Source organism: Physeter macrocephalus, unplaced genomic scaffold (genome assembly GCF_002837175.3).
Source record: "Physeter macrocephalus isolate SW-GA unplaced genomic scaffold, ASM283717v5 random_326, whole genome shotgun sequence".
NCBI classification, from domain to species: domain Eukaryota; kingdom Metazoa; phylum Chordata; class Mammalia; order Artiodactyla; family Physeteridae; genus Physeter; species Physeter macrocephalus.
In genome coordinates, this window is record NW_021145660.1 from 30689 (window position 1) to 56672 (window position 25984).

General features: G+C 56.6%; 4 protein-coding genes across 9 annotated transcripts; all 4 read right to left on the reverse strand.

Annotated features, from left to right (window-relative positions):
- Positions 1 to 86: 86 nt before the first annotated feature.
- Positions 87 to 4757, reverse strand: TBX6 (T-box transcription factor 6). 2 transcript variants are annotated; one of them, XM_007107343.4, is made up of 8 exons: positions 4458 to 4757; positions 4141 to 4375; positions 2982 to 3249; positions 2754 to 2900; positions 2607 to 2677; positions 1357 to 1430; positions 1091 to 1274; positions 87 to 1008 (listed from the first exon to the last, which is right to left on the reverse strand). In XM_007107343.4, exons 1-8 carry the CDS (start codon positions 4573 to 4575, stop codon positions 795 to 797), a joined length of 1311 nt encoding a protein of 436 aa, XP_007107405.1. In that variant the 5' UTR covers positions 4576 to 4757; the 3' UTR covers positions 87 to 794. The 2 variants fall into 2 exon arrangements, with proteins under 2 accessions (XP_007107405.1, XP_023979343.1); XM_024123575.3 differs by having other exon boundaries at positions 2754 to 3249.
- A 968-nt stretch (positions 4758 to 5725) lies between these two features.
- Positions 5726 to 9432, reverse strand: YPEL3 (yippee like 3). 5 transcript variants are annotated; one of them, XM_028485338.2, is made up of 6 exons: positions 9269 to 9429; positions 8439 to 8621; positions 8290 to 8333; positions 7969 to 8077; positions 7549 to 7603; positions 5726 to 6222 (listed from the first exon to the last, which is right to left on the reverse strand). In XM_028485338.2, exons 2-5 carry the CDS (start codon positions 8553 to 8555, stop codon positions 7571 to 7573), a joined length of 303 nt encoding a protein of 100 aa, XP_028341139.1. In that variant the 5' UTR covers positions 8556 to 8621; positions 9269 to 9429; the 3' UTR covers positions 5726 to 6222; positions 7549 to 7570. The 5 variants fall into 5 exon arrangements, 4 of the variants coding, with proteins under 4 accessions (XP_028341139.1, XP_054938909.1, XP_023979265.1 ...); XM_055082934.1 differs by having other exon boundaries at positions 7549 to 7631; XR_003678478.2 differs by lacking the exon at positions 7549 to 7603 and adding an exon at positions 6969 to 7103 and having other exon boundaries at positions 6136 to 6222; positions 9269 to 9431.
- A 1253-nt stretch (positions 9433 to 10685) lies between these two features.
- GDPD3 (glycerophosphodiester phosphodiesterase domain containing 3) lies at positions 10686 to 17217 on the reverse strand. Its single transcript, XM_007107339.4, has 10 exons — positions 16804 to 17217; positions 16512 to 16554; positions 16141 to 16276; positions 16003 to 16048; positions 15721 to 15839; positions 15552 to 15641; positions 15097 to 15230; positions 12783 to 12842; positions 12631 to 12682; positions 10686 to 10898 (listed from the first exon to the last, which is right to left on the reverse strand). The coding sequence occupies exons 1-10, from the start codon at positions 16940 to 16942 to the stop codon at positions 10761 to 10763; spliced, it is 957 nt and encodes a 318-aa protein (XP_007107401.1). The 5' UTR covers positions 16943 to 17217; the 3' UTR covers positions 10686 to 10760.
- Positions 17218 to 17618: 401 nt separating this feature from the next.
- On the reverse strand, positions 17619 to 24246 carry MAPK3 (mitogen-activated protein kinase 3). Its single transcript, XM_024123717.1, has 9 exons — positions 24068 to 24246; positions 22828 to 23010; positions 20804 to 20993; positions 20498 to 20614; positions 20084 to 20198; positions 19566 to 19697; positions 19296 to 19405; positions 19045 to 19199; positions 17619 to 18212 (listed from the first exon to the last, which is right to left on the reverse strand). Exons 1-8 carry the CDS (start codon positions 24244 to 24246, stop codon positions 19077 to 19079), a joined length of 1149 nt encoding a protein of 382 aa, XP_023979485.1. The 3' UTR covers positions 17619 to 18212; positions 19045 to 19076.
- Between the last annotated feature and the right edge of the window lie 1738 nt (positions 24247 to 25984).

Below are 25984 nucleotides of genomic sequence, written 5' to 3' on the forward strand. Positions count from 1 at the left end.
GATGAGCAGCGGTGCCAGACGTCAGGACGTTGACTGCCCTGGGAGCCCAGTCCTGCCAGCAAGGTGCGGCTCAGGCCAGTCAGCTTGCCCAGAGCCTCCTGGTCCCCATCCAGGGACAGTGACCGCCCCTGAGGGCTTCCTGAGTGCTAGGTAGAGGGGCGGGTTCTCAGGCAGCCCTATTTAATTCTCAGAACACTGTCAAGACACTGATTCCCCCATTTTCCTGAAGAGGAAACAGGCCCAGAGTGTTGATTCACATGCACAAGGTCAAGCAGCTGGAAATGACCAGTCTAGATTGGGGCCTGGGTCTCCTCACAGAACCTGTGCTCACACAGCCCCCCTCCGGGCCGGACACCATTAGCCCAATGCTTCCAGAACACTGATGTCTTCCGAGTTTTATTAACAAAAGATACTCTAGTCCTGAGGAGAGACCGGCGTGGCTTGCACTGGGGCGAGGGGGTAGAACTTGCTGGGCCCAAGGGTGAGGCTGGGAGGTGGGAGTGCTGGTCCCAGGTCCCATTTGGCCAGGCAGAGCCTCCCTCCATTCACACTGAGGTGAGAGCCGGGAAGGGGAAGCTGGCCCCAGCTGGGCTCCCAGCGGCTTAGCCAGAGCTTTGAAGCCAGAGGGGGGTGGGAGTGAAATCAAAGTGTGAAGTGGGGTGGGGGAGGCCCGAGGCAGCCATTTGGCATGGGGGATGGGACCACTGGAAGTGAGGGGGCAACAGGCCTGGGGGAGGGGAACTGGAGGTTTGTGATGGAAGACGGGGAGGGAGGCAGAGGGGCTTAGCAAAGGTTCAGTACATTGGTTTGGAGCCCACATCCAGGTAAGCCCCAGGCCCAGGGTAGGGCAGAGGGAAGGGGCCCCCTTGGAGGAAGTGCGAGGCAAAGGATGCTGCGGGTGCCGCTGCTGGGTATCCTGAGCCTGCTGGCCCGGGCTGCAGCTCTAGGAAGGCAGCTGAGTAGGGGGCTGGGCGCCCAGAGTCTGGAGCCTCGGGGAAGCTGGGGTTCCTGAAGTGCAGAGAGGTATCAGAACAGGGGAGAGGGATCCCCAGCCTGGAACAGCCCAGCCCTGTGCCCTTGTCCCACTCACCTGGTCGGAAGGTGACCAGGGGCCCCGTGGAAAGCTGCAGGGTGCAGAAGGTAGGCCTCAGCACTGGGGCCACCACAGGGAGGAGCTGGGGCCGGGGCAGCTTCCCCGGGCGCTGGGGCCTGCTCTGGATCTGACTCACGAACGTCCCCACCCAGTGTGGAATCACAGGGACCACCTGGTGCATCTGGGGAGACAGAAGGGACAGTGTGGGCTAAGGAGGATCAGCATCTCAGGCCTGGCCCCATCACCACTGGGACTACACTCACCTCCACTCCCATAGGTCGCTGTGGCTACTGGCTCTGGGCCCCGCAGTTTCCTCTTCACACGGGCGTCTCGCTCCCTGGGGAATAGTGATGATGATGATGATGATGATGATGATGATGATGATGATGATGATGATGATGATAATGGTGATGGTGATGGTGATGATGGTAATAAGAGCACTTACCAGGTGCCAGGCATTTCACCCAGGGACCCTATCAGGTAGGTGCCATTATTATACCCATTTTACAGAAGAAGAAATGGAAGGCCAGAGAATGAAATGACTGGGAAATAGCAGAGCTGGGATTTATTCCCCACTTAGAACTTTCTAATGGTTTCCTTTTGCATTTAGAATCCATGGAAACTCCTTCCCGAGCAACAAGGCCAGGGCATGGTCAGACCCCAGCTCACCTTGTTCACTCTGCCCATCTCCACTAGCTGCCTTTCAGCCACACTCTGGAATCCCCGTCTTCCCCTCTTCACCTGCTTTACTCCTCCTTCTTGTCTCAGTTCAAGCATAACTTCCTCAAAGGAGGCCTCCTGACTTGCCACAGCACCACACGCCCTCCCTGATAAACTTTGTCAAGAGTGATACTGTTACATTTGTTAGGGTGATCCTTGAATTAATATCTATCTCTTCTGCCTGACTCTGTCTTGAGGGCAAGGGCCAGCTCTGAAGGGGTTAGTTAGAAGCCAGTGTCCTAACGAATGAAACCTTTACAGCCCACCATAACCTGGCTACCCATCACCTCTCTCTCTCCACACCCGCCATACCGCAGGCATGCTCCCACCTCAGGGCCCTGGCATGTTCCCAGATATCCACCTGGCTCCCTCCCATACTTCCTCCAAGTCTTTTCTCAAGCGTCCTCTTAGTGAGGCATTTCCAGGCCTCTTATCTAATAAATACCTCTCTGCAGTCCTTCTGATCCTCCTTGCTTGCTTTCTTTTCTCTTTAGAACTTATCCCTAACATGTTATATAATATTTATTTCTCTCGTCTACTTGTCTACTCCACCCACTAGAGTATCATCAGTTCCATGAGGGCAGGGGCTTTGGTTTGTTCACTGTTGCATCCTCACTGCCTAGAACTGTGCCTGGCACATAAGCTGGTGCTAAATAAGTATTTGTCAAATCAGTGAGTGAATACATGTTTTTACTTACATTGTATTCCTGGCATCCAGCACAGTGCCTGGCACACAGTGGACGATTAATAAACATTTGATGAATGAACGAGTGAATGAATGAATGATGCCCACCTCTTACAGTTTCTGCCATTCTCCCGGAAGCCCTTGGCAAAGGGGTTGGCTGCGATCTTCAGTTGTGTGATCTGGGGGTGCACATCCAGAGTCAAAACTCCCACAGCCTGGGCAGGGCACGCCACCCCCTCAAGCAGGGTCACTCACCCGTGGGTTCTGGTAGGCTGTCACGGAGATGAACATGGTCTCGGGGAAGCGGAAGGAGGCAACGCCCCCCCAGTGTTGGCTGCAAAGCTGGGCGGCCCGCACCAGGTGTATGCGGGGCTGATACTTATGCATGGAGTGCAAGATCAGCTGGGAGGGAAGAAACAGGAGTGACCCCCTACCCTGGTCCCACCCCCAACCCTTATCCGGGGGTCCCAGCCTGGGCCTCACGTGGCCATGGGGGTCCAGCGTGCTGTTGGTGAGCTTGACTCGATGGAAAGACACAGGCTGCCGCATCCAGTGGGCACCGGTGGCAGGGGAGTCAGGATGAATGTAAACGCGGTCAGGCAGGCGGGGCTCTGCCTTGCCGCTGGGCTCCCAGCGCCGGCCCTGCCAGCGGTAGCGAGCCCCATCCACCGGCACCACATCCAGAAGAAACAGGTAGCGGGCCTCGGGGTCCAGGCCAGTGACTGATACTCGGCAAGCAGGGAACATGCGCCTGGACAGGGGAAGGGACGCGAGAGGCCTGGAGATACCCAGTGGCCAGGGGTGCGCACAGCACCCACAAGAGGGCATAGCCACTGGCTCACGCAGTTGTCACAGAAAATCGAGGGATGCGGAATCAGAACTCAGAGGGCAGGATCTTAGAGCTATAAGCTTGTCTCATCCCATTTTACAGATGAGAAACAGGATCGACGGGTCAGGTGATCTGACCAGAGTCACACAGCAGGTTAGGAGCAGAGTCTGGACTCCTGACCCCGGCCCCTCAAGCTCCATCTGCAGAAGCAGGAGTGACACACTTTTCTTCTGGAAATCTTGCCAGGAGCTTTCTGCTCCCCACCCTGGTATCCTCGCTTGATCTCCAGCACCAGAATCTACAGCTGCTGGACAAACTTGCTTCAGAGAAAATAAAAAGGGGACTCACCGCGCTACTGCCTGAGCTCCTGGCCTAGATAAAGACCGCACACTGACCGTATCCTTGCCTCCCAGGTGACCCCTGATCCTGGCCAGACTTCCCTGATGCTGGTCAGTGGCTGGCCCTTGACCCCAGTCATAGTCTGAATGCTGATCTAGGCCACGTACTAACTTATAACCCAGCCCGACTTTCTGCCCCCGGCCCAGACTGACCTAGGACCCTTGCCATAGGTTAGTCCCTAAACCAGCCACAGACTCCACAGACTGACCCTTGACACTTGCCACGGAGTGACCCCCGGTCCAGCCACAGAAGAACCCCTGACCCAGGCCACAGTCACACTCTGAACTCAGGCAGAGCTCTAGCCCCCCTAGGAATCCCCACACCTAGCCCCATCACCGGGGACTCTGCCTTTCCCAAGAGACCCCCACCAGGAACACACTGGGTCTTCTTCGGACCCTGGCCCAGCCCCCTCACCTCCCAGCTTTGGTGATGATCATCTCTGTTCCCACGCAGTTGAACTCTTTCCACAACTCCCGGTTCTCCAGGCTCAGGCTGACTCCAGGGAGTGGATGAAGGCCCTCTGGGGCTGGAGGGGGCGGCTCAGTGCCCAGGGTTGGAGGCAGCGGGGGTAGAGGTGGGGGAGCGGCCAGGGTTCGGGGAGCAGCCTCAATCCCGGAGAGGAAGCAATCCAGTTTGGGAGTGTCCAGATCTGGAGATGGGAGGAGAATGAGCCAGCCGAGGGCCACAGCCTCCACCCCCGTTCCTACCCAGGAGCTGCTCCCACTGCTCACCGGGGTAGCGGTAGCCCTCTGCCAGGGCAGGCGGGAAGCTGGAATCTGCTCCGGGCTGGGGGGCCCCTAGGCGGTAGCCGGTCCCCAGGGAGGGGTACAACTCTCGTGGATGGTACATGGAGTAGTCCTCTCTGGCCTCAGGTCACGCTGCCTGGAGTGCCCCAGTGCTGAGAGATGCCCCCTTTATAGCTCACAGCTCAGCCCCTTCCAGACCCAGGATCACAGCCCCTCCCCTCTTTGGGGCCCTGGAGTTAGGCTGGGGTGGAGACCCCTGGGGCCTGGAAGGGGTCCGAGAGGGGGCCGGATACCTGGGTACCCTCCCCTCCTCCCCTCCCCCCCAGGCTTCATTAGCCCCGACCCCCTGCCCCCTCATTACATAATTAACTCCTCGGCCTGATTGATCCCCGGGGCTCGACAGGGACGCAGTTTGGCGCTTCCGGCCAGCTGGTCCCCTTTCCCACGGGGGGAGCCCCGGCTAGGGATAAGCTACTGAGGGGCGGGGCCCGGACCCTGGGATGGAGCCTGGAGTCCTGGGGCAGACCTTGGCGCCCCAGACTTTTCTGGCAGGTGACACCCCACCCCCCCCCCTTCACTTGGAGGATGAGACTTGGAGGGACGAAGCATGACTGGAGGGAAGGAGCAGGGCTGGAGGGACGCGACCAGAGCTTATTGTTAATGCGGGGCACCGGGGACCTCGAGGAGTCCGCAGATGAGGCCTGAACTCTGGAGTCCTTCCCGGTTCCCATTCTGAAAAACCTCCAGCCTCGGCCAAATCTCAAAAGTTTAGAGACGCCGACAGCTCGACGGTCTCTGACCGCAGACGCCCGGGCTTCCCAGAAGGTCCCGCGTTGGGGAACCCTCGGAACTACACTTCCCAGCAGGCCCAGGGCCGAGGTTTGGCGCGAAGACGACAGGCAGGTGCCGCTGGGGCCGCTGGAAGTTGTAGTTGGGACGCAGGGGGGCGGTGAAACCCGCGGCGCAGATGCCTCTCAGGAGAGCTGCCTCTAGGCGGCGTCAAAACGTTTAGGCTGAGAAGATGCAGATCAGCGGAGGTCAAGGCCTAGCGAGCTAGAGTGGGCGCGGGAATCTCCACCTGCAGTGAGATCCGCCCCCGGTGCTAGAGAAGGTAGCTGAGCCCCAGGAGCGAAGGCTACCAGCTTTGACCGCCGTGCCTACCCCATGTCTCCAGGACTCAAAAGGGTACAGGTCTATAGAGGCAGGAATCTGCATGAGTCCCCCGCTTCCCGGATTTCACGTGAGCCTGGGGCTGTCTCCACTCCATGGTTTTATTATGTACAAACGCTACAGAACGAGGGGAGCAGACACGTGTGGGGTAAGAGGTGCCCGGTGGGAGGAGAATTTCACAGGGCAGATGGTGCACTGGGGCCAAGAGAGAAGCACACAGGCCATATCTATAGGGCAGGCGGGGCAGGAAGGGGTTAAAAATGAGATCCAAGCCAGCCAGATCGCAGGGAAGTGCGGGGGTGTCGTCCACCTTGTCCACCTTCTGATCTCCCCCCAAGGTCACAGTGCATGCAATAAAATATATGTACAGGAGCTGGATCCTTCCTCTGCAGAGGCCCTGATGGTCCAGAGCTCCGTTCGGGTGAAGGGAAGCCAGTGGCGCCCCCTGGCGGCCAGGCCGGGCTGGAGCCACATGCATCAGGAGCAGGGGTCAGTCCCAGCCATTGTCTTTGATCATGTGGTTGAGTTCAATGATGTACTTCCCCTCTTTGTACTTCTGGCTGCTCTCGAAGGCCTGTTCCTGAAAGGAGGGGAGAGGCTGTCATCCCTGGAGCTAGGGCCTTACCAAAAGGAATAGGGGCTGGGGAGTGGATTTGATGGGCCTCATTTTACATATGAAGAAACTGTCAACCAGAGAAACCAAGCCACCTGCCCACAGACACAGAGCTGGTAAATGGCAGGGCCAGGTTTCTCGCTCATAGGGGATAGACAGAACTCCCTGAATCATAGGTACTTTTTAAGTACTAACGTTGGCTCCAACAGAGAGGATATGGAAGGTTCTAAAAGATCCAGGGATGGACTTCCCTGGTGGCACAGTGGTTAAGAATCCACCTGCCAATGCAGGGAACACGGGTTCGAGCCCTGGTCTGGGAAGATCCCACATGCAGCGGAGCAACTAAGCCCGTGTGCCGCAACTACCGAGCCTGCGCTCTAGAGCCCGCGAGCCTAGAGCCCTTGCTCCGCAACAAGTGAAGCCACCGCAATGAGAAGCCCACGCACTGCAACAAAGATTAGCCCCCCTCGCCGCAACTAGAGAAAAGCCCGTGCGCAGCAACAAAGACCCAATGCAGCCAAAAATTAATCAATCAATTTTAAAAATAAGAATAAATAAAAAAATAAAAGATCTAGGGATTACAAACTGGTAGCCTGAGGGCCAATTTTGGCCTATACATGTGTTTTGTTTGGCCAACAGAGAGTTTAATAAAAATAACTTTCAAACAGTAAAATACGGGGCAGGCCATGCTCATTCCAGTTTGCCAGACTGACCCCCTCTCCAGATCTCTCTCTGTTGCCCCTTTTTGCAGATCCACAGCATCTGCTTGGCCCTGCAAGCACTTGAGTTTTTGATCTCCGGATCAGGCTACTTCTCTATTTTACAGAGGTCCAGAGAGCCCAAACCACCTGTCCAGGGACACAAAGCAAATCTGTGGCAGGGCCAGGGGTGAACTCAGGTCAGGGTTCTGTCTCTGCCTGGGACATCCACCTCACAGAGGCACCACAGCTCCAAGAGATGCCTGAGGATTCCTGTCACTTGCAGTTTCCCAAGAGCATCTTCTTTTGCTGCATCTAATCTGATCCCCGTAACAATTTTGGGTGCCAGGTGGTGGCTTTATCCTCCACTGCCAGATAAGGAAATGATGCTCAGGGTGGTGAAATCAGACCCTGAGCAACAGCAGTGGCAATGAGGGCAGTGGAAAAGGAGGCTCATGGACCCAAGCTCCATGTTGCTGTGGGGTCTTGGGCAACTTCTCTGATCCTCTGAATGGCAACAGAAGCTGGGGGTCAAGGGTTTGGAGTTAAAAAAAAAAGACAAAACGAGGATTCTGGTCCCTATTCTGTTACTTACCAGCTGTGTGACCTTGGGGAAGTTACCTAACATCTCTGGGCCTTCCTTTCTTCTTCTGTAAAGTGGAGATAATAACAGACTACCTACAGGATTGCTGTAATGAGTGAATGAGATAAGATATGCCAAGCACATAACAGTGCCTGGCACATAAGCATTCAATAAATGGTAATTTTCATTATATATCCTCATCTCTAAAATGGGAATGTTTGTGACTGTGAGGAGAAGGATGAGTTAAGAGAAAAATTCTAAAAGCCCTTGCAGGATGTGAGAGAAGAGAACATGGTCAGGGGATGAAAAGACAGTTTGACTTGGGTGAACTGGGCCTATATACCCTGAAAGATTACCAGATGACTGCTGTGAGGAGGAGGTGATATGAGGTCAGGTCAAAAGCTAGCCTGGGGTCAGAGGTCACTGACTCACATATTTCCAGCCCAAAGTGGTCTTGCAGTTTTCGCAGTGGATGTCAGCAACAGCATGGAGGCCTGTCAGCAGCACCCGCTCCTCCGCTGGCCCGCAGCCCACGTTCACCCTGTGGGGACATGGGGGCAGTCCCAGCGAGGGTCCCCACCATCACAAAGCCCGCCTCTAGCTTGTATCCTACTGTGTCTGTCCTTAGCATCCAAAAGAAAGGCGATCAAAACTTCCTGCCCAAACCAGGGGACTCTTGAGAGTCTCAGTATGATGCCAGGGGTCACAAGTCACAACAGAGGTCAGGGAAAGAAAGGGAGATTGAATACTCACACAGAGTTGAAGAGGTAGGCACGCCCCTGACTACCCTGGAAGGACTAAAGGGTAGGAGGGAAAAAGGAGGGGATGTCAGGGCTGTTGGTGGGGAGCTGCCAGGCAGCCCCTCTAGCCTCCCAGTCCAGCCCCAGCTGTGACCTGGTTACCTTGGAGATGAGGTCGTCGTGGTTGGCCAGGTGAGCACGGCAGTGGGCACAGCTATACCTCCGGTGACAGTCATCCAAGTAGGCCTGAAACGTCTTGGGCTTTGAAATCCGCACCATGGCGGGGGCCGGGGGCAGTGGCCCCACGCGGGGAGCGGCCCAGGGGGAGCAGAGGGAGCCCAGTGCCTGCATCGGAGGGAGTGGGCTGTCAGGACCCAGGCCACACACATGCAGGCATGCCCTGGACCACGGGGACTCTCTCTGTCACACTTGGCTGCTGTCTCCTCTCCCCAGAGCCAGCAGCCTCTCCTGGGGCCAGAGCTATCTGAGTTTTGACTCACTGAGGAGTCCTCAAGTTGCATCAATGGGGAAACTGAGGCTAGGAGGAGCCCAAGATGAGTCACCCACCTGCTTTCAGCCTCACTCCCGCTGACCTGGCAACTGAAGTGGATGAGCTGTCAGTTCTCCGTTTAGGGGGAACATGGAGGGGGTTAGGAATTCTATGGTCCTTAGGACCTCAGCTGAACTGCCGGAGGTGGGGACGACTTCACTTGAGGCACAGGGAGTTATCTGGGGAGAGGATGCCTCACCCTCCTGGAGAAGACAGGAGGCCTCAGTGAAGGTGGAGGGTCACCTAGGAGGGGACGGGCTCTTACCTGGGGGCGCTGAGGCCTTGTCTATGCCGAGGGGATCTTACCTGCATCGCAGAGCCTTACGTGAGACCCTAGGGCTCACCTGGGGCGCGGGTACGAGGGGCGGGCGCCGGGGGGAAGGGGCCAGTGCTCGCCGCGGGGGCGCGGGGCGACGCGCAACCCTGACTTTGCGGGCCTCACCTCGCCTGGGCGCGCGGGGGTCCAGTCCGCCGGGGTGGCCTGGCCTGCGAGTGGGGGGCGCTCCTGGTGGGCGCCGTCCCCCCCCCCCCCCCGCCGGCCCGGGTTCGCGGCCTCCGCGCCTTGTTTACACCGAGACCAGCTGCTGCCGCCGCTGCGGCGGGAGGGGGAGGGGGACAGCCTCTGGTCCCGGCGGCCGCTGTGGCCAATCGGCGTGCAGTATGCAAATGAGGGGGCGCGTCACACAGCGGCCAGCGCAGGCCTGGGCTGCCCTTCCCCCCTGCTCTTGGCTCAGGCCGGCCCGGAAATGCGGCTGCGGCCCGAAACCCAGGCGGCCGGCCCCACGCCCGGGGCCTGGTAGCCCCCTTCTCCTCCCGCGGTCCTCGAAGGGACGAGGATCTGAGGAACCTGACGTGACGTAGGGTTAGGAAGGAGATGGTGTCTGCACGCACGCCCCCGGGAATTAATAGTCATAATTATCTGCGTTTACACACCGCCCGTGCCCCACTCCCTTAATCCCCACAGCAGTCCTAGGAGGCAGCTTCTGCTGTTGTTGTTCCCATTTTACCGGGAAACTGAGGTCCACAGAGGTCTAGCAGCTCTCCAAAGCTTATCCAGCTGATAAGAGGTAAAGCTGAGATTCTCACTTTGGCCCCATTCCATGGTTCTTGCCACGGCATCAGGGCCAGGTTCTTGGGTGGGAAGAGCTAAAGGTATCCATCCGTGTTAGAACCCTGGGTGCCAGAGCCTCAGAACAAGCCGATTCCTACTGTCGTGCATCACCTCCTCCCGGCAGTCTCCTCTGATGTCCTGCCCATCCAGGCTGGGTTAGGTATCTTTCCCTCTCACCTCTGAACTGGGTTGAAAATGACAATGTCCATTTAAACATGTGCCTTCCGTGCTAGGCTTGTCTTGTTCCTTGCACTGGCCCCAATACCCAGCCTGGCCTATAGTTAATAACTTCTTTGTGAAATATGTGATTCAGTAAATGAATAAGGTAGTAGGGCTAACGAGGGTTGAGGAATTCGAGAAGCTTCTGGAGTGGGAGACCTGGTAATGGAAGGCTGGAATGGCTGAGGTAGCAGATGGGTCAGCCATGCCCACCCTCTGAAGCCAGGTGATGTGGCTCACAGGGGCAAGGCAAGTCTCTTGCTGTGTGCTTGGGGCTCTTAATGTCCTCAGGAGAATGGAACCATTGTGGCTCTGAAGGGGCAGGGGGCCTTGCAAGGGACATTCCTGAGGAGAGTGGAGGCCAGGTTGGCACAGGGTGTGGCATTACTCTGGGTCTGGAATGTGGTAGAACCAGTGGGTCAGGGTGGTTAGGGCCTCAGACTCTGGCCCTCAGCTGGCCTCTTCTGCCACAAGCTGCCATCTTTGTAGTCTTCTAGGATATAACCCCTCACACCTTCCCCCACTCCCCAAGCACAAAGACGTTGACTGAAAAGAACACGTTTATTGGGGAAGAGAAATAGAGGAGAGGGTGAGCACCTCTGGGTTAGGAGGCCAGGGCAGGCGGTCCATGGTTGTCCAGGTAGCGCCTCAGGGCTGTCGGGTAATCAGTTATGACGCCAGTGGCCCCCAGGCGGAAGGCCACTTCAAAATCTGACTCTTCATTAAGGCACCAAAATACCACCTAGTGGGGAGGGAGGGGCTTGTAGTTTCCCAACAACTTTACCTAGCGCTTCCCCTCGTATCCAGATGCTGGGAGCTCTCCTCCTCTGTGGAGACCACCCAGCAGTGCTATGCTGGAGCTGACTGTCACATTTTCAGGAATTTTGCAAGCTGGTTATTAAATACAGCCATTATTAAGTATTACATTATATAAACATACAATTCAATAAATTATATTAAAAACAAAGGTAATAAATACTCAAAACTCATCACTTCCTAATTATTTTACCACATTTTACTGTTACCCATGTTCTGGAGGTTATCTACATCTATCAAATGTATAAGATGGAAATAGTATATAATGGTGTGCTACCACACCACACATCTCTTCCCACCTCTGTTCTGTGAATTCATGTTGGTAGCCTGAAATTGGCCAAGCTGGGAGTATATACAGCAGGGAAATTACCTAATGTTCAAATCAAGGGGTTTCCTTCCCCCCGGGACAGCTGGGAGTGGAATGTTTACCAGCCTGCCTCCCAGCCTGCCCATATCCTGCTGCTCTACATCTTCCCTGCCTTCTGAGTCCTCTCCTGTGGGCACTGAAGTAGGTGGAGCTGGTATTTGTACCCTGGGCTAAGTCACTGGATGGACCTCTCAGTTTCTTAACTTCACAAATGAGAGTGATGGTCTAACCTCCCAGTGTTATGGTGAAGACCGTGGAGCAGGAGGCCTGACCTGAAAGAGCTATGTCATCCCCATGCCTTGCTCACCCCAACATCCAATCAGTGGCCGAGTCTGGCCTGTCTGTGACTTAACCCTTCCATCCATCCCCGCTGCTGCCGCCTAAGCCTCAGTCCTGTCAGTGGCAGCATCAGGCGCCTCGTGAGACTCTGCTTCCACACTGGCCCCCCACAATCCCTTCTCCACGTGGTGGCCAGAGTGACCCTCACTCGACAAGGCTTAATTGAATCAGGTCTCTCCCCTGCTTATGGCCCTCAAAAGCTTCCCTCTCCTTTGGGCTGAAGTCCAGGTTCCTTACTGAGGTTCACAGGCTGCCTGCCGCAGCCTCCCCTGCCTTCTCCAGCTCCCCTGGTGCCACTTCCTCCAGACTGCAGCCTGGTGGGACCCCTCTCAGTTCCTCTGCTAGCCTCTTGCTTCTCATGACCTTCCCACATGCTGAGCCTCCTGCTGAGATGCTCTCCCTTTCCCCTCCCTGCCAGCCGGCTCCTCACTGCTTCTAGAAGGCCTTCTCTGACCCCACAGACCACAGCACTCTTCTTCCTTTCTGTCCACTGGCTGCCCCTGCGATGCCTGCTTTTCCTCCTCCTCTGCCCCTGATGGTAAGCTCCCTGCTCCTTCCCCGGGACCACAGTGCCTGGCACTGTGTTCTCAACACAGTCAGTTCCCAACAAAGGTTTGCTAATTAAATGACCTGGTCAGAGCTGATGCTCGGCAGGTTGGAGGAGGGGGTGGCCTGGGCTGGTCTTCCCCTTCTCTGGTCTCTTCCCAGCCCCCCACATCAGGGATCAGGACAGTTCAATACATCATCATTATCGGAACGGCTAGCCTTTATCAAGCCCTTACTAAGTAACGACTACATATCCAGAAGAGTTAAATATATCATTATCCCCATTTTACAGATGAAGAAACCGAGACTCAGAAGGTGATCTGCCCAAGTGACCCAGCCAGTTAATAAAAGAGCTGTGACTGGAATGCCGTGCTGGGCCCACACCGTGAACAACCCACTTGCTCACCTGCACCCCTCGCTCCTCTAGGTGTCGGATCAGACTTTTCCTCATGACGAGCCTGGTGGGGGGCGGGGTAGCAAAGGCTGTGATGAGAGGGGACTAAGGAGAAGGGCGGGTCTCTGTGGGATCCCTCCACCCAGCCTTCTCGCCCACCTCACCATTTGGAAACCACAGCCGCCAGCTGATTCAGCCCAGAGCAGGAAAATGGGAAGTAGGTCCTGTGGAGAGGTGGTGTCGTGGTCAGCCCCTTGGGTCTCTCTCTGTCACAGGGGTGGGGTGGGGGTGGTAGTGACTGCCCCCCAACCTGTATAACCCCACTCCCTCTGGAAGAACCTTTGCGGCTGCCCAGAGGAACAGGTCACCCATTGCTCAGTGACTTCCTACTCCGGTATCCTTGACTCCATGCTTTGAGGGTGTGCCCCTCCCCTCACCGTTTTACAGAAGAAGAAACTGAGTCTTGGAGAACTAAAGTGACTTGCCCGAGGTCACAAAGCAAATCCATGGTAGGGCCAGGGCCAGGACCCGGACCCAGCTTGACTCCCAAACTGGATACGCAGCTGGAGGTCCTCCTGGTTAGGCCTGACCAACTTCCTGAGACCAGACAGCATTTTAATCGGTCGGCTACTTGTCCCTAATTGTTCCACTCCAGAGTGACTTTATTTTTTTTAATGATGAATTGGTTGTTGTTGTTGTTATTGTCGTGTTTTGTTTTGTTTTGTTTTGTTTGGCTGCGCTGTGAGGCATGCGGCATCTTAGTTCCCCGACCAGGGACTGAACCCGTGCCCCCTGCGGTGGAAGCGTGGAGTCCTAACCGCTGGACCTCCAGGGAAGTCCCGGGGTGACCTTAGAGGCTTTCACAGTGTCCCAGGGCAGGCTCTGCTGTGTGACCTTGGGCAAATTACAGAACATCTCTGAGCCTCAGATTCTCCATGGGGGTCATGATTCCTGTTATCTCCTGAGGGTGCTGCAAGGTAAGGCTCGAATAAACTAAAGGATGTGAAAACTTTACCTTGCAAACCCTGTATAAAAAGTTAGGTACACCAAGTTTGTAGTGTAATGATCTCTTTGTGGCAAGGGATGATGGCGGTTGGCTGGGAGCTTCCCTCAGGACGACAGAGGGGAGCAGAAAGCACTGGGGCCACCCCAGAGGAGGTCTCAGAAGGCAAAGGGAGGGTCCCGGCCTGAGAGCTGGTGAAGTATCCAAATTCCTGATACTTTGCCCAGCTGTTACTTTGTTAATCCTTGTCCCCAAGCAGGAAAATGCTTGCCTTTCTGTTTGAGAATCAGAGTGATGCTGTAATTAATAAATATTTGTCTTCCCACCCAGACTGTAAGCTCATGAAGGGCCTCTCCCCACCCACATTGGTCTTATTTACTAGTGTAAGTGCACCTGAAACAGAGTAGGCATTCAATAACTCTTTGTTGGATGACTAGATGAGCAAATGAACCTTTGTCCTAAAACTCCATCCACATCGACGCACATTTGCGTAGGATTTCAGGGGGTTCGTGTCCCCCTTAGTATTCACGAATGCTTGGTGAGACCACTGTCTTCAAAGGACCCCGGATGGGAGATTATCCTTGAGGGTAGCCAGGGAGCTGGGGACACTGGATCTCCTGCTCCACACGGGACCCTGCACAATGGGGTCTGAAGTGGGGTGTGTGTTTTTTTAAAAAAAACCTCTTACTTTTATATTGCAACATAATTAATTAACAATGTTGTGTGAGTTTCGGGTGGAGGGGGGTGTTTTTGAGGACAGAAGCCTGGGGGAGAGTGAGGAAGGGCGACGGGGACCCTGTAGGTACCTGTTGATGATGGTGGGCAGGAAAGAGATGAGGAACCTCTCAGGGATCGAGATGAAGGGCAGCAGCCCCAGGTAATAGAGCAGCAGCACCCAGAATCCTCGGCTCATTGTGAAGGCGGCGGGCATCTCGGGGTTCTGGAAGCCAAGGGGAAGCGAGAAAGGGGATCAGTGTGCTCCTGCGGAAGCAGAGAGGACGCTCGGGCTGCACAGTTTTCAACATTCAGGAAACCCTACTACCTGCAGGATCAAAGCCACACCTTGGCCCAGCGTTCCAAGGCTAGGGCCCGCTCCCTGTCCCTCCGGCATGCCTTTGCTCACACACCTTCCCCACCTCACCCGCTCTCCAAAACCCACCCCTGGAGACCCTGCTCAGGGCTCCTGCGGAACCCCCGGACTCCCACGGCCTAAGCCCGTTGGGGAGGGGCAGTGGGCGCGGGGGGCGGATAAGGGGCTCACAGCGGCCTTGCACTTCTTCATGACTGCGCTCTTCTCCGAGGCCCAGATGGTGATTTCATCGCGTTCATAGTGCCTCACCTAAAAAAAAACTCTTACTTTTATATTGCAACATAATTAATTAACAATGTTGTGTGAGTTTCGGGTGGAGGGGGGTGTTTTTGAGGACAGAAGCCTGGGGGAGAGTGAGGAAGGGCGACGGGGACCCTGTAGGTACCTGTTGATGATGGTGGGCAGGAAAGAGATGAGGAACCTCTCAGGGATCGAGATGAAGGGCAGCAGCCCCAGGTAATAGAGCAGCAGCACCCAGAATCCTCGGCTCATTGTGAAGGCGGCGGGCATCTCGGGGTTCTGGAAGCCAAGGGGAAGCGAGAAAGGGGATCAGTGTGCTCCTGCGGAAGCAGAGAGGACGCTCGGGCTGCACAGTTTTCAACATTCAGGAAACCCTACTACCTGCAGGATCAAAGCCACACCTTGGCCCAGCGTTCCAAGGCTAGGGCCCGCTCCCTGTCCCTCCGGCATGCCTTTGCTCACACACCTTCCCCACCTCACCCGCTCTCCAAAACCCACCCCTGGAGACCCTGCTCAGGGCTCCTGCGGAACCCCCGGACTCCCACGGCCTAAGCCCGTTGGGGAGGGGCAGTGGGCGCGGGGGGCGGATAAGGGGCTCACAGCGGCCTTGCACTTCTTCATGACTGCGCTCTTCTCCGAGGCCCAGATGGTGATTTCATCGCGTTCATAGTGCCTCACCAGGCCTGCTATCTGGGAGGAGGAGGAGGTGATGGGGAGTCAGGCCTCCATCCAGCCCTGGGCCCTCGCCCACCCCTGCCCGCAGCACCACCTTGCGAATGAGCTCTTCGTTTTGCTCTTTGACCTCCACGCTCATGGGCGTCCGCGGGAACCTCCGGAACACGTCCTCCAGACGCACCATGTGCCTGTCTGACCCGTGTGCCAAGTGGCCTGAGGGGTTGTGGGAAGAAGGATCAGAGAAGGATTGCTGGGGGGCGGGGGGTGCGAGCCCGGGGGGAGGGCGTGGGTCCCAAAGGGGAAAAGAGAGCAGCAGGTTGAGGCCACGACCCCACTCCAGCTGGCTCAGCCCGGCGCTGACAGCCCACACGCTCACCCGGCGAGAAGTAAACCTCCAGCTCTTCCTTGTAGAGGGGCAGCTCCTATAGGGAGAGCAGGGAGCATGTCACCAGGAGTCACGCGTGGAGGCACGGTGGTTCTCTGGGCACGGTTGGGGTGCTGGGGCAAGGCCCACCTCAAAGTCCAGACTGCCCACATCCCTATTCACGCCTGACTGGCGGGACAGGTTCTTGTCGTGTGACACCACCACCACGCCATCCCGAGTCAGCTGGCAGTCGAGCTCCAGGAGGTCGGCTCTCTGGGCCATGGCGCTATGGGAGCGAAGGTCAGTGAGCGGCCGAGGGATGGGGGATGCGCCAGACAGCAGGGCGGTGGGGACGTTTAGGGGAACATGGGGCAGTTCTGGCCGGATGTGCAGGCTGTGCACTGCATGACTCCAGGGGGCTCCAGTCACCCAGAGCAGGAAGTGAACGGCACCCCTTAGCGTCATGCCTTGTACAGCTGGCACAACCTTACCCGGCAGCTTGGCCAGGCAGGTGGACTCACTTCTCCATGGCCTCCATGGTGTTCTCCAGGCGCTCTCCAGATCCTGTGTGGGGCACCAAGGGTGGGTTCCGGTGGCCTGGCCCCGCCCCTGCAGGCCAGGTTGAGCAGCCTCTTCTTCCCTGTTCCACATCCTGCCCTGCCACCTGGCTCTCTGCCCACCTCGAACTCTGCCCTCCTTTAACATCCTGCCCTTTGGACCTACCCCTCTCTGCTGTCCACCCTGGCACCTGCCTTGCTATCCTCACTCCGTCCTCAGGAGCCCCCACCCCCTGTCTACCCCAGCCCAGCTCACCTCCCCGGTGGGCCCCCAGGCGGGGACAGAAGGCTGAAACCCATGGCGTATGCAGCAGGCGAGGCCGGCGCAGGAAGAAGATGGAGAGCATGACATAGCTGCTCAGGGCAGGCAGGGCGTAGTACAGCAGAGGGCTCATGGTCGTGCTGCTTCTTCAGGCTCTGGCTGCCGCAAGCTGAGCCATTCCCGATGGACTGTGTTGCCTCGCTGACTGCCTGGCTGATGTAGGCTGGCTCCACCACCGGCTGCCACCACACCCCTTGGGACCTGCTGAGCCTGCTTCTGGCCTGAGGCCAGACTGCAGGGCTCAGCTGGGGTTGGGGTAGAGGCAGGAGTAGAGGCCAGGCAGCTCTGGCCCACGTATCCCAAGCCCTTCACACACCCCAGAATCCCTCTCTCCGTGGCCACACTGGGGAATCAAGTCCCCCCCCGGCCCCCCACCAGCTCTTGCTACAACACTCCCCCTTCCCACTGGTATGTGCGCCCAGGGTATATACCATGCCACCCCTTGCCATTTCCGGAGAAGCCAGGGGTGTATAGTGTGTCCCCGAGTCACTCCAGAATCACCCCCAGCCAGTTAAGACAGGAAGCCATTAGAGCGGGGACAGGACAGTGACTAAGGGGGAAATTGACCCCACTCTGTCTAGGAGTCCAGAACTCCTTACACTCCCATCCTCAACCCTGGCCAGCGGGGGGCCAAAGGCCACCGCTCCAGGTAAAGCCACAGGTGGGAAGCAGCGGGGCTGGAGACTCAGTCCTCAAAGCAGCAAGGGTTACGGTCAGGGCATCGGCGAACACAGACAGAGCCAGGGCCATCCATAGACACACCTCTATATTTATATATTAGATACAGGCACGGGGTGGGCAGGGGCACTGGGCTCTCCACGTGCCCCCGCCTCCACTTCTGTTCACCCACACACAGAAGCAGCGGGGACGTTAGATGTGGCAGCTTTGTGGGGGAGGGTTTAGGTCTGCTCCTCAGGGACACTAGTCCTTGAGCCTTAGGAATGTTCCTTCAGGGAAAATGGGGTGGGGTTTTAATGAGCTGAGTGGGGCAGGGCTGGCCCTGAGTCCCCACTCAGTGTCCTCCGTGTCCCTCCCCCACTGCCCCTCAGTAGGTCCCGGGGCAGCCAGAGCCCTTGAATTCCAGAACTACCAGAGACTGGGAGAGCCGGGCAGACGGTGGCAGAGCAGCAGAGGGGAATTTGCTTTGGGGCCACCTGAGCCCCTCAGGTCCTCAGGTGAGGGGGGAGGGCGCGTTGGCCTGCCTGAAGCAGGATGCCTGAGCAAAGCAAAGGGAGGTGGCCAGGCCGGCCCTCTGCCTCGACCTGGGCTGTCGGGGGTCTGGGCTGGGCACAGAGTCCATTTTCTAACAGTCCAGCAGGGGAGGGGCAGGCAGGAGGCAGGGCCTAAACGAAAAGGCAGGCAGGAAAGGAACCATTAGCACCCTTGAGCGGACCTGCCAGAGCCCCGACCTCCACTTCCCTCACTTCGTCCTCACAGCTGAGTGGGATGCAGCTGGGTTTCCTTATCTGTGAATGCGGACAACATTAGTACCCATTTCAAGGTACTGCTATAAGGACTAGGTGAGTTAATACATGCAAATCTCTTACAACAATGCTTGGTGCTTGGGAGGTGTTTGCTCTCATTATCAGAACTGTGTCCAGGAAACTGAGCTGCAGAAAGGTGAGGTGTCTTGCACAATATCACACAGCCCTTATTGAGTATCAGAGCCGGGCTTTGAACCCAGGTGTGTCTGCCTTGCTGCTAGGAGGCCACAGCTGGCCAGAGACAGAGAGGAAACTAGAGGAGGGACGGAGAGCAGTGTGGGTGGCGGTAGCCCCAGCCGGGTCCCCCAAAGGTATGGGAACTGCTGAGCTGGACACCAGGTGTGGAAAAAGCCTGGCATGTGGGTCAGGCCGGGTGCTGCCGGCTCCTCCCAAAGCAATTACTGACCCACCTGCGCCTCTGCCTATCCTGGGGGAGTCAAAGCCTGACTCGGTTCCTCAGATGGGTGAGAGGGGGCCCTCAGTGACCTGGGGCTGGAGTGTGCAGGGTGTTGACAGGTGGGAGACATGTGGGGCTGGGCGACCACAGGTCTGTGGCTGAGGCAGGCTCTGGCCCTTCTGTTGCCACCGTACACATGGCTCATGGACGTGAGCCAGCTTGTGACTGCGTGGAGGCGTGCTGGGCACCCTGGTCTCAGGGTGAATCCGTGCATGGGTGGTGGGGAGCACTCACCAGGCCCCAGGGAGCAGAGGCATCTGTCCAGGTTAGGGGGCCTCCAGCACCCCAGGCTGGAAACGGGCTGTCTCCTGGAAGATGAGCTCCTTCAGCCGCTCCTTGGGTAGATCATCCAGCTCCATGTCGAAGGTGAAAGGTTCCTCGGCCACTGGCTGGGGTGGCAAAGAAGGCGAGAGGCTCAGGACAGGGACTGAGGGATGCCCACCCATCCACCTACCTGCCAGCCCTGCTGCTGGTGGCTGGCCCACCTCATCTGTTGGGTCATAGTACTGCTCCAGGTAGGGGTGAGCCAGTGCTTCTTCCACTGTGATCCGTTTGTTGGGGTTAAAGGTCAACATCCGGTCCAGCAGGTCAAGAGCTAGGGAAGCGCAGGTGTCAGGGGTCAAAGGGAAGGTCAGAGGAGCTCCCAGAAGCACTGCTTTTCTTCTCTGCGTCCAGAGGCCCAGGTAGCTACTGGGCTCATGTACCTTCTTCCACACCCGGTTTTTATCACAGACCAGCCCCCAAGTCTCTCTCACCTTTGGGGTCCGACTTGGGAAAAAGCTTGGCCCAGGCCACCTTGGTCTTGGAGGGTAGAGACTGTAGGTAGTTTCGGGCTTTCATGTTGATGATACAATTCAGGTCCTCCTGGGAGGGGGAGCCCAGGATACCTGTAGGTAAAGCAAGTGACTTGGTGAGCAATCTCTCCCTTCTGGGAACAGAAGGTGCCAAGAACAAGAGCCTCCACCAACCTGCCCCAGGCCACCAGCCAGTACTATGGTGGTGAAGAGCAAGGGGTCTGGTTTCAGGCAGCCCTAGGTTCAAATCCCAGCCCTAGCACTTCCTAAGCATGGGGTGTATGTAGCCTTACTGTTCCCATCTATCAAATGGGGACAGCATCTATACCTCAGTGAACTACTGTGAAATGCTGCAGGGGCCCCACACATGGTCATCGCCCTGACCTGACTCCCACAGACTCAGTGAACCTGACCCTAAAGAAATCTCACCTCCAATAAGTGAAATCTCCCTCCCACTCAGCTGGCCAGTCCCCCCTCACCCAGAATGTGATTGAGCTGGTCCAGGTAGTGCTTGCCCGGGAAGATGGGCCGGTTGGAGAGCATCTCAGCCAGAATGCAGCCCACAGACCAGATGTCGATGGACTTGGTGTAGCCCTGGGGAGGAGGAGAAAGTGGTGGGCTCCTGGGCCAGCCTCAACCTGTTGTTGAGCCAACCCTGATGTTTGGGCCTACCCACAACCCCTGACCTAGGTTCGACACCAGCCAGGGAGGCAGAGGGCAGAGGCCCAGAGGAGCTAATCCACAGTTTCTTTCCAGAGCCCTAGGACCAGAATAATGTGACAAGGCCTGGGGGTAGACTTCCTGCCTCATGGGGATCAGTGCCTGCCTTAGAGACGGCTCCAGGGCTTTCTGGGACACAGCCCCTTCCCTTCAGGGGTGGGTGGCCCCCCTACCTTGGAGTTAAGCATGATCTCTGGGGCCCGGTACCAGCGTGTGGCCACGTATTCCGTCAGAAAGCCAGTGTGGTCGTGCTCAGGATCGGCAATCCGGGCAAGACCAAAATCACAGATCTAGAATGCAACCCAGGCTACTGAGCTCGTTGCTCAAGGCCTCCTGGGCCCAAGTAATCGTATCAGCGCGTCTCTGCCCATGCTGTTCCCTTTGCTTGCGATACTCTCCTACCTATGGGGGATGGGTACTGGGCACCTGCAAGCCTGAGACCCCAGGGGTAGGAGGAGACCGGCCCTCAACCCTCTGACCTTAAGGTCGCAGGTGGTGTTGATGAGCAGGTTGGAGGGCTTTAAATCCCGGTGGAGCACGTTGGCGGAGTGGATATACTTGAGGCCCCGCAGGATTTGGTAGAGGAAGTAGCAGATGTGGTCGTTGCTCAGCTGCTGGCTTTTAAGCAACTTGTACAGGTCTGTCTCCATCAGGTCTTGCACAATGTAGCTGAGGTTGGTGCCAGAGACCCCCCAGATTGGGGCAGCGAGAGGCACTTGGTTAAGAAGAAGAGCCTTTGGTGAACAGGCTTCATATCCCTCCAGCTGATGCCCCTGGGACTCAACAGATGTGCCAACTCATATCATGAGCTGGGCAAGGCCCATACTTAGCAGTTGGGCTCAAGGCCTCTGCCGGATCTCAGCCAGTGACCCTGACCAAAGCACTTCAGTTCTGTGGCCTCAGTTTCCCTACTGGGAGAATAGGGCTAATAAACTGTGGGAAGCAGGAGGATGTCCCATTTAAGAGCAGTAACTCTGGAGTTCACCTGCCAGTGTCTGAATCCCCACTGCCCTGCTCATTGGCTTTATGGCCTCAACCTGTCTGCACCTCTATTTCCTCATCTGTAAAGTAAGGGAAAAAAATTGTTCTTTAGAAAGTGGTTGTGAAGATTAGCTGAGAGATGACACATGTAGAGCAGCCAGCCCAGTGCCTGGCATGTTGTAAGTGCTCGGCAAACATGAACTAGTACTGCTGTTATAAAAGCCTGAGCCGCATGGCTCTTGAGAAGGTTAAATGAGATAATGTATGAACACCATCTGGCATGCAATAAATGTTTGCTTAAAAATAAATGCCTGCGTTATGGGAACGGTTTGTGCAAGACGATGAGGAGAAACTCCCCACTGCACGCTCCTACTCAGGGTGCTTGGCCATACATCCAAAGACAGAGGAGTAAATGTCCTTTTATATTCTAAGATAAAAAGACTACACATAAATAAACAAATAAATGTCATGTGGTTTGTTTCTGGAAGACTAAATTAGGGCTGTCTTTCAGAATCAGCCTCCAAAGGGCCTTCTGAGAACACCTGGACCAACCCTGCTGTTTTAAAGATGACGAGGCCCACCCAGCACGATGCAGTGACCTGGTTAAGGTCACACGGCAAGCTGGGGGTGACTGTGGAGATTTCCTGCCCACGGTTTGTGGTGGAAGCTGCAGACGGGTGCAATACTAATCCTCACTCTTGGGTGGAGGACTGGGACTGGCTGGGGTGGGTGGGGCAGGGGAGAGGTGATGGGTGTTATAAGCTGCTCACAGAGCCAGGCAGGAAGTGGACAACAAACTAGGAAAGCAATATGGGGGGAGGGCAACAAAGGCAAGGCTGTCCCTCCCGGGGCAAGGTGCAAGTCCACAGGGGATTGGGGTGGGGCTCTGAGCGGGAAGTCCCAGAGAGAGAACAGGTTCTCATTTGGGGAAGAGGAGGAGGTAGCAACAGAAGCACTTGATTTTATTGAGGCTTTCTGAGTCTCAGTTGCCTCATCTTTGAAATGGAGCTGATGAGACCCATCTCACAGGGCAGTTGGGAGTTAGAATAAGAAATGTCAAAGCACTCGGCTTGCACTGCACCAGACTCATAGTAGCCCCTCCAAAAAGGGCAGTTTTCTTCCTTCCTGCCTTCCTTCCAGTCTGAGGACCCAGAGGAGAAAGAATCACCGTCTGTTAAACAAAAAAACTGACTGTGGGCAGAGGCTGGATCTCATCACAGAATTGCAGATGTCAGAAGACAAAGCTCCCATAGAGATCATCATGCCCAGCCCCCTACTGAGGCAGAACTCGGAGAAGAGACTTGCCCAGGGCCATACTGCCTGGCTGCAGCAGGCCAGGATTCATCTGAGGCCTCCCCGTCGTCCTCTTACACTCTGTGGCCTCTTTACTGCTGGAAAGTTTCTTTTACTGGGTTTGTTTTGGAGGGTGGTAGGGAAGAAGGAAACAGAAAACAAGCCAACATTCTCCCAGCCCAGCTCTGAGGCTGTGCCTGGCCAGCCATCTGGCCAAGGTGAAGGATACACATCCCTCATGGCTTCCAGGGTGGGTGCCCGCAGAATGTCTCGGATGCCGATGACGTTCTCATGGCGGAAGCGCAGCAAGATCTGGATCTCTCGCAATGTACGCTGGCAGTAGGTCTGATGCTCAAAGGGGCTGATTTTCTTGATGGCCACTCGAGTCTTGCGCACGTGGTCGTAAGCTGAGCTGAGAGCGCCAGAGAAGTTGTTGGCGTGGCCTTACAAAAGGGGGAGTCCAGGCCCGGTGGCCCCACCCAGGTCTTGGCAGGGAGGGGAGGGAGCAGGAGAGGCTCTGGCCAGTCATAAACAATGCTGGTTCCTTCCTGCTGTGAAGGCCTGGGATCTCCAGGGAGAAAGCTGGGGACCAGCCAGGCAGCCCTTCAGTGACTTCACAAACAGAGGAAGAGACTGACCGATCACTGACTTCCCCTCTCCTCAACCCTTTCCATTCTAGTTGCCCTGACCCCTCATCCTCCCCCTCCCAGGATGGGCTCCCTCAACCCAAGGCAGGTCCAGGGGGTGGGAGGTGTGGAGGACGTACAGTGAGGCAAATACAGTGAGAAGGAGGGAATCATAGGAGGGACTGGAGAGAAGGGATAGGCAGGGCAGGGGTGGGTGTCAGGGGGAGGTTCCTGGGCAGCAGAGTTATTCCCAGATGAACAAAGGCCCAGAGCACCCAGTGGGGCTGGGAGAACTCACAGACCCCCTCCTAAAAGTTGCAGGAAGGCATTCCTGGACCCCTCATTGCTCACTGGGTCCCTGGCCCCAGGCCCAAAGCCCCACCCCACCCTGCCTAGTCCTCAGCTCTGATCTTTTCTCCCAAACTCCTTGGCAAGCCTCACTGAGGGGCGGGTTCCAAGGCATCCTCTCCCCAGTGAAGGGTCCTTCACCCCTTCACTAAGGATATTACCTCCCCCAGAAGACTTATTCTCTTCTCCTCACCCCGTGTCTATAGGATCCCCAAGGTCCCCACAGCTCAACCACATATACTCAGATGCCCCTCCCTTTATAGAATGGTGGGTTCAAAGCTCCCAAGCCCCCTCTCCTTAGATTTTACGCAGCGCCCCCTCCCCCAGAAAGCACTCAAAGGCCCTCTCCCTGGGACGCTCCCCAGCCTTCTGAAGCCTCAGCTCCTTCAGGATGCTCAGAGTCCCCAAGGTCCAGAGAGCTCTCAGCAACCCTCCCTGCCCCCTCCCTCGGAGCCTCCTCCCCAAAGACGCCCCCTCCCCCAGAACGCCCCTCACCTGACCATGCCATACGCGCCCTCGCCGATGTACTGCAGCTGCGTGTAGCGCGGGCCCACGTCGAACGGCTGCCCCTTTACTATCTCTACCTCCCCCGGGACCCCCGGGCCGACCCCATCAGTTCCCCGGGGCTCCCCGCCCCCGCCCCCCTGAGCCGCCGCCGCCGCCGCCGCCGCCATCTCCACTCCTCCCCTCCCGCCCGCCCGCCTCCCCCCGGCGGCCCCGCCCGAGGCCCCGCCCCTTCCCGCCCGCCCTGTCACCCGCGGAGCCTGGCGCGCCAGGCCCCGCCCCCGCCCGCCCCCGTCACGTGACCCCCACCCCGCGCCCCGCTTAAGGAGCCTGGTCCTTGGCACCTGTCGGCTCCGTCTACTCCAGTCAAACTAGAAGCTCCCCAGGACCATCCTGAGACTGTCCACACCCTCCCCACGAATGCAGACCAGTAGGGCCGCCCGGTGACCTCACCCAGAGCCACCCAGCAAATGAGTGCTGGACCAGGGACCAAGACCGGGCCACGTGGCCCCGCTGCCCCCGCCAGCCCCACTCAGCCGGAGGAGTGGCCCGGGCCTCGAGATGGAACCTTAAGGGAACCCTCACCAGCCCTCTGGAGTTTGGCCTCCCGGAACCAGGCCCGATGCTAAATGATCCAATGCGTATTTCACAGTGGCGGTGGGAGATGGATGCCTCACAGATGTGGCGTGCTTTTCACAGATGAGGAAACTGAAACCTGAGCTGGACAGGGTGACTTGAGAGCTGGAAAACCCAGGCTTCCAGACTCCCAGCGTAATGACTTTCAGAAGGAGGCCTATCTGAGTGGGCTAGGGACCTGGCCTCAGCAACCAGGCTGTGCCTGTATCCTGAGGACAGATACTCCCAGCCTATCCTTACATGGAGAGCAGGGGAGAGGTGAGAGAGCTGCGTTGACTGGGTTTGGTGAAAATATACTATTAGGCTTTTCTCAAAAACAGCAAGATAGCTAATGTTTTTGTTGTAGTTGGGTTTGACAATCCTGTCAAGATCATCACCTTTTGATTCTGTACTAGACTTTATAGTTTACACAATACTTGGTCCACTTCAGTTTCTTCATTAGGACAACCCCACGATGCAGATGTCATCTGCTTTTCTGAGCTGGTTGAGCAGGAGCCATGTCTGTCTTGTTCATCGTTGTATACCCCACCCCTCACCCCTACACTCAAACTCAGACCCTCAGAAATTTTTGAATGGATGAATCGACTCTTACAGAATGGGAAACCTGAGAGTTGGGGAGCTGAGACTCAACATGGTATCTTCTGACACATAAGTAGAGGCTCTTTTTAACTTCATTCTGTCTCCCGGAATCATAGTCTGTTAAAACTGAAGAGAGGGCCCTCAGAGACCATCCAGTCCATCTCCCTCACTTCACAGTGAAAATGTGAGCTGGGACCTTCACAGAAACACACCTCCTAGGCTTAAGTAATGTTGTTTTTGTCTTCCTTAGAAGCTGGGAGTAGGTCCTTGTATGCATTAAAGATCAAGAGACAAAATGGAACTGTAATTATGATTCTGAAATTGCTCATAATTAGATCTACGGTGAGGCTCTAATTCAGATTGAGACCAAGTTGCTGGTTCCCAATAACCCACAAGTCAGTGAAGGTTCAAGAGGTGCTAATTAGGACTTCCCTGGTGGCACAGTGGTTAAGAATCCTCCTGCCAATTCAGGGGACACTGGTTCGAGCCCTGGTCTGGGAAGATCCCACATGCCATGGAGCAACTAAGTCCATGTGCCACAGCTACTGAAGTCCGTGCACCACAGCTACTGAAGCCTGCACGCCTAGAGCACATGACCCACAACAGGAGAACCACCGCGATGAGACGCCCGTGCACCGCAACGAAGACTAGCCCCCGCTGGCCGCACGGAGAGAAAGCCTGCGCGCAGCAACA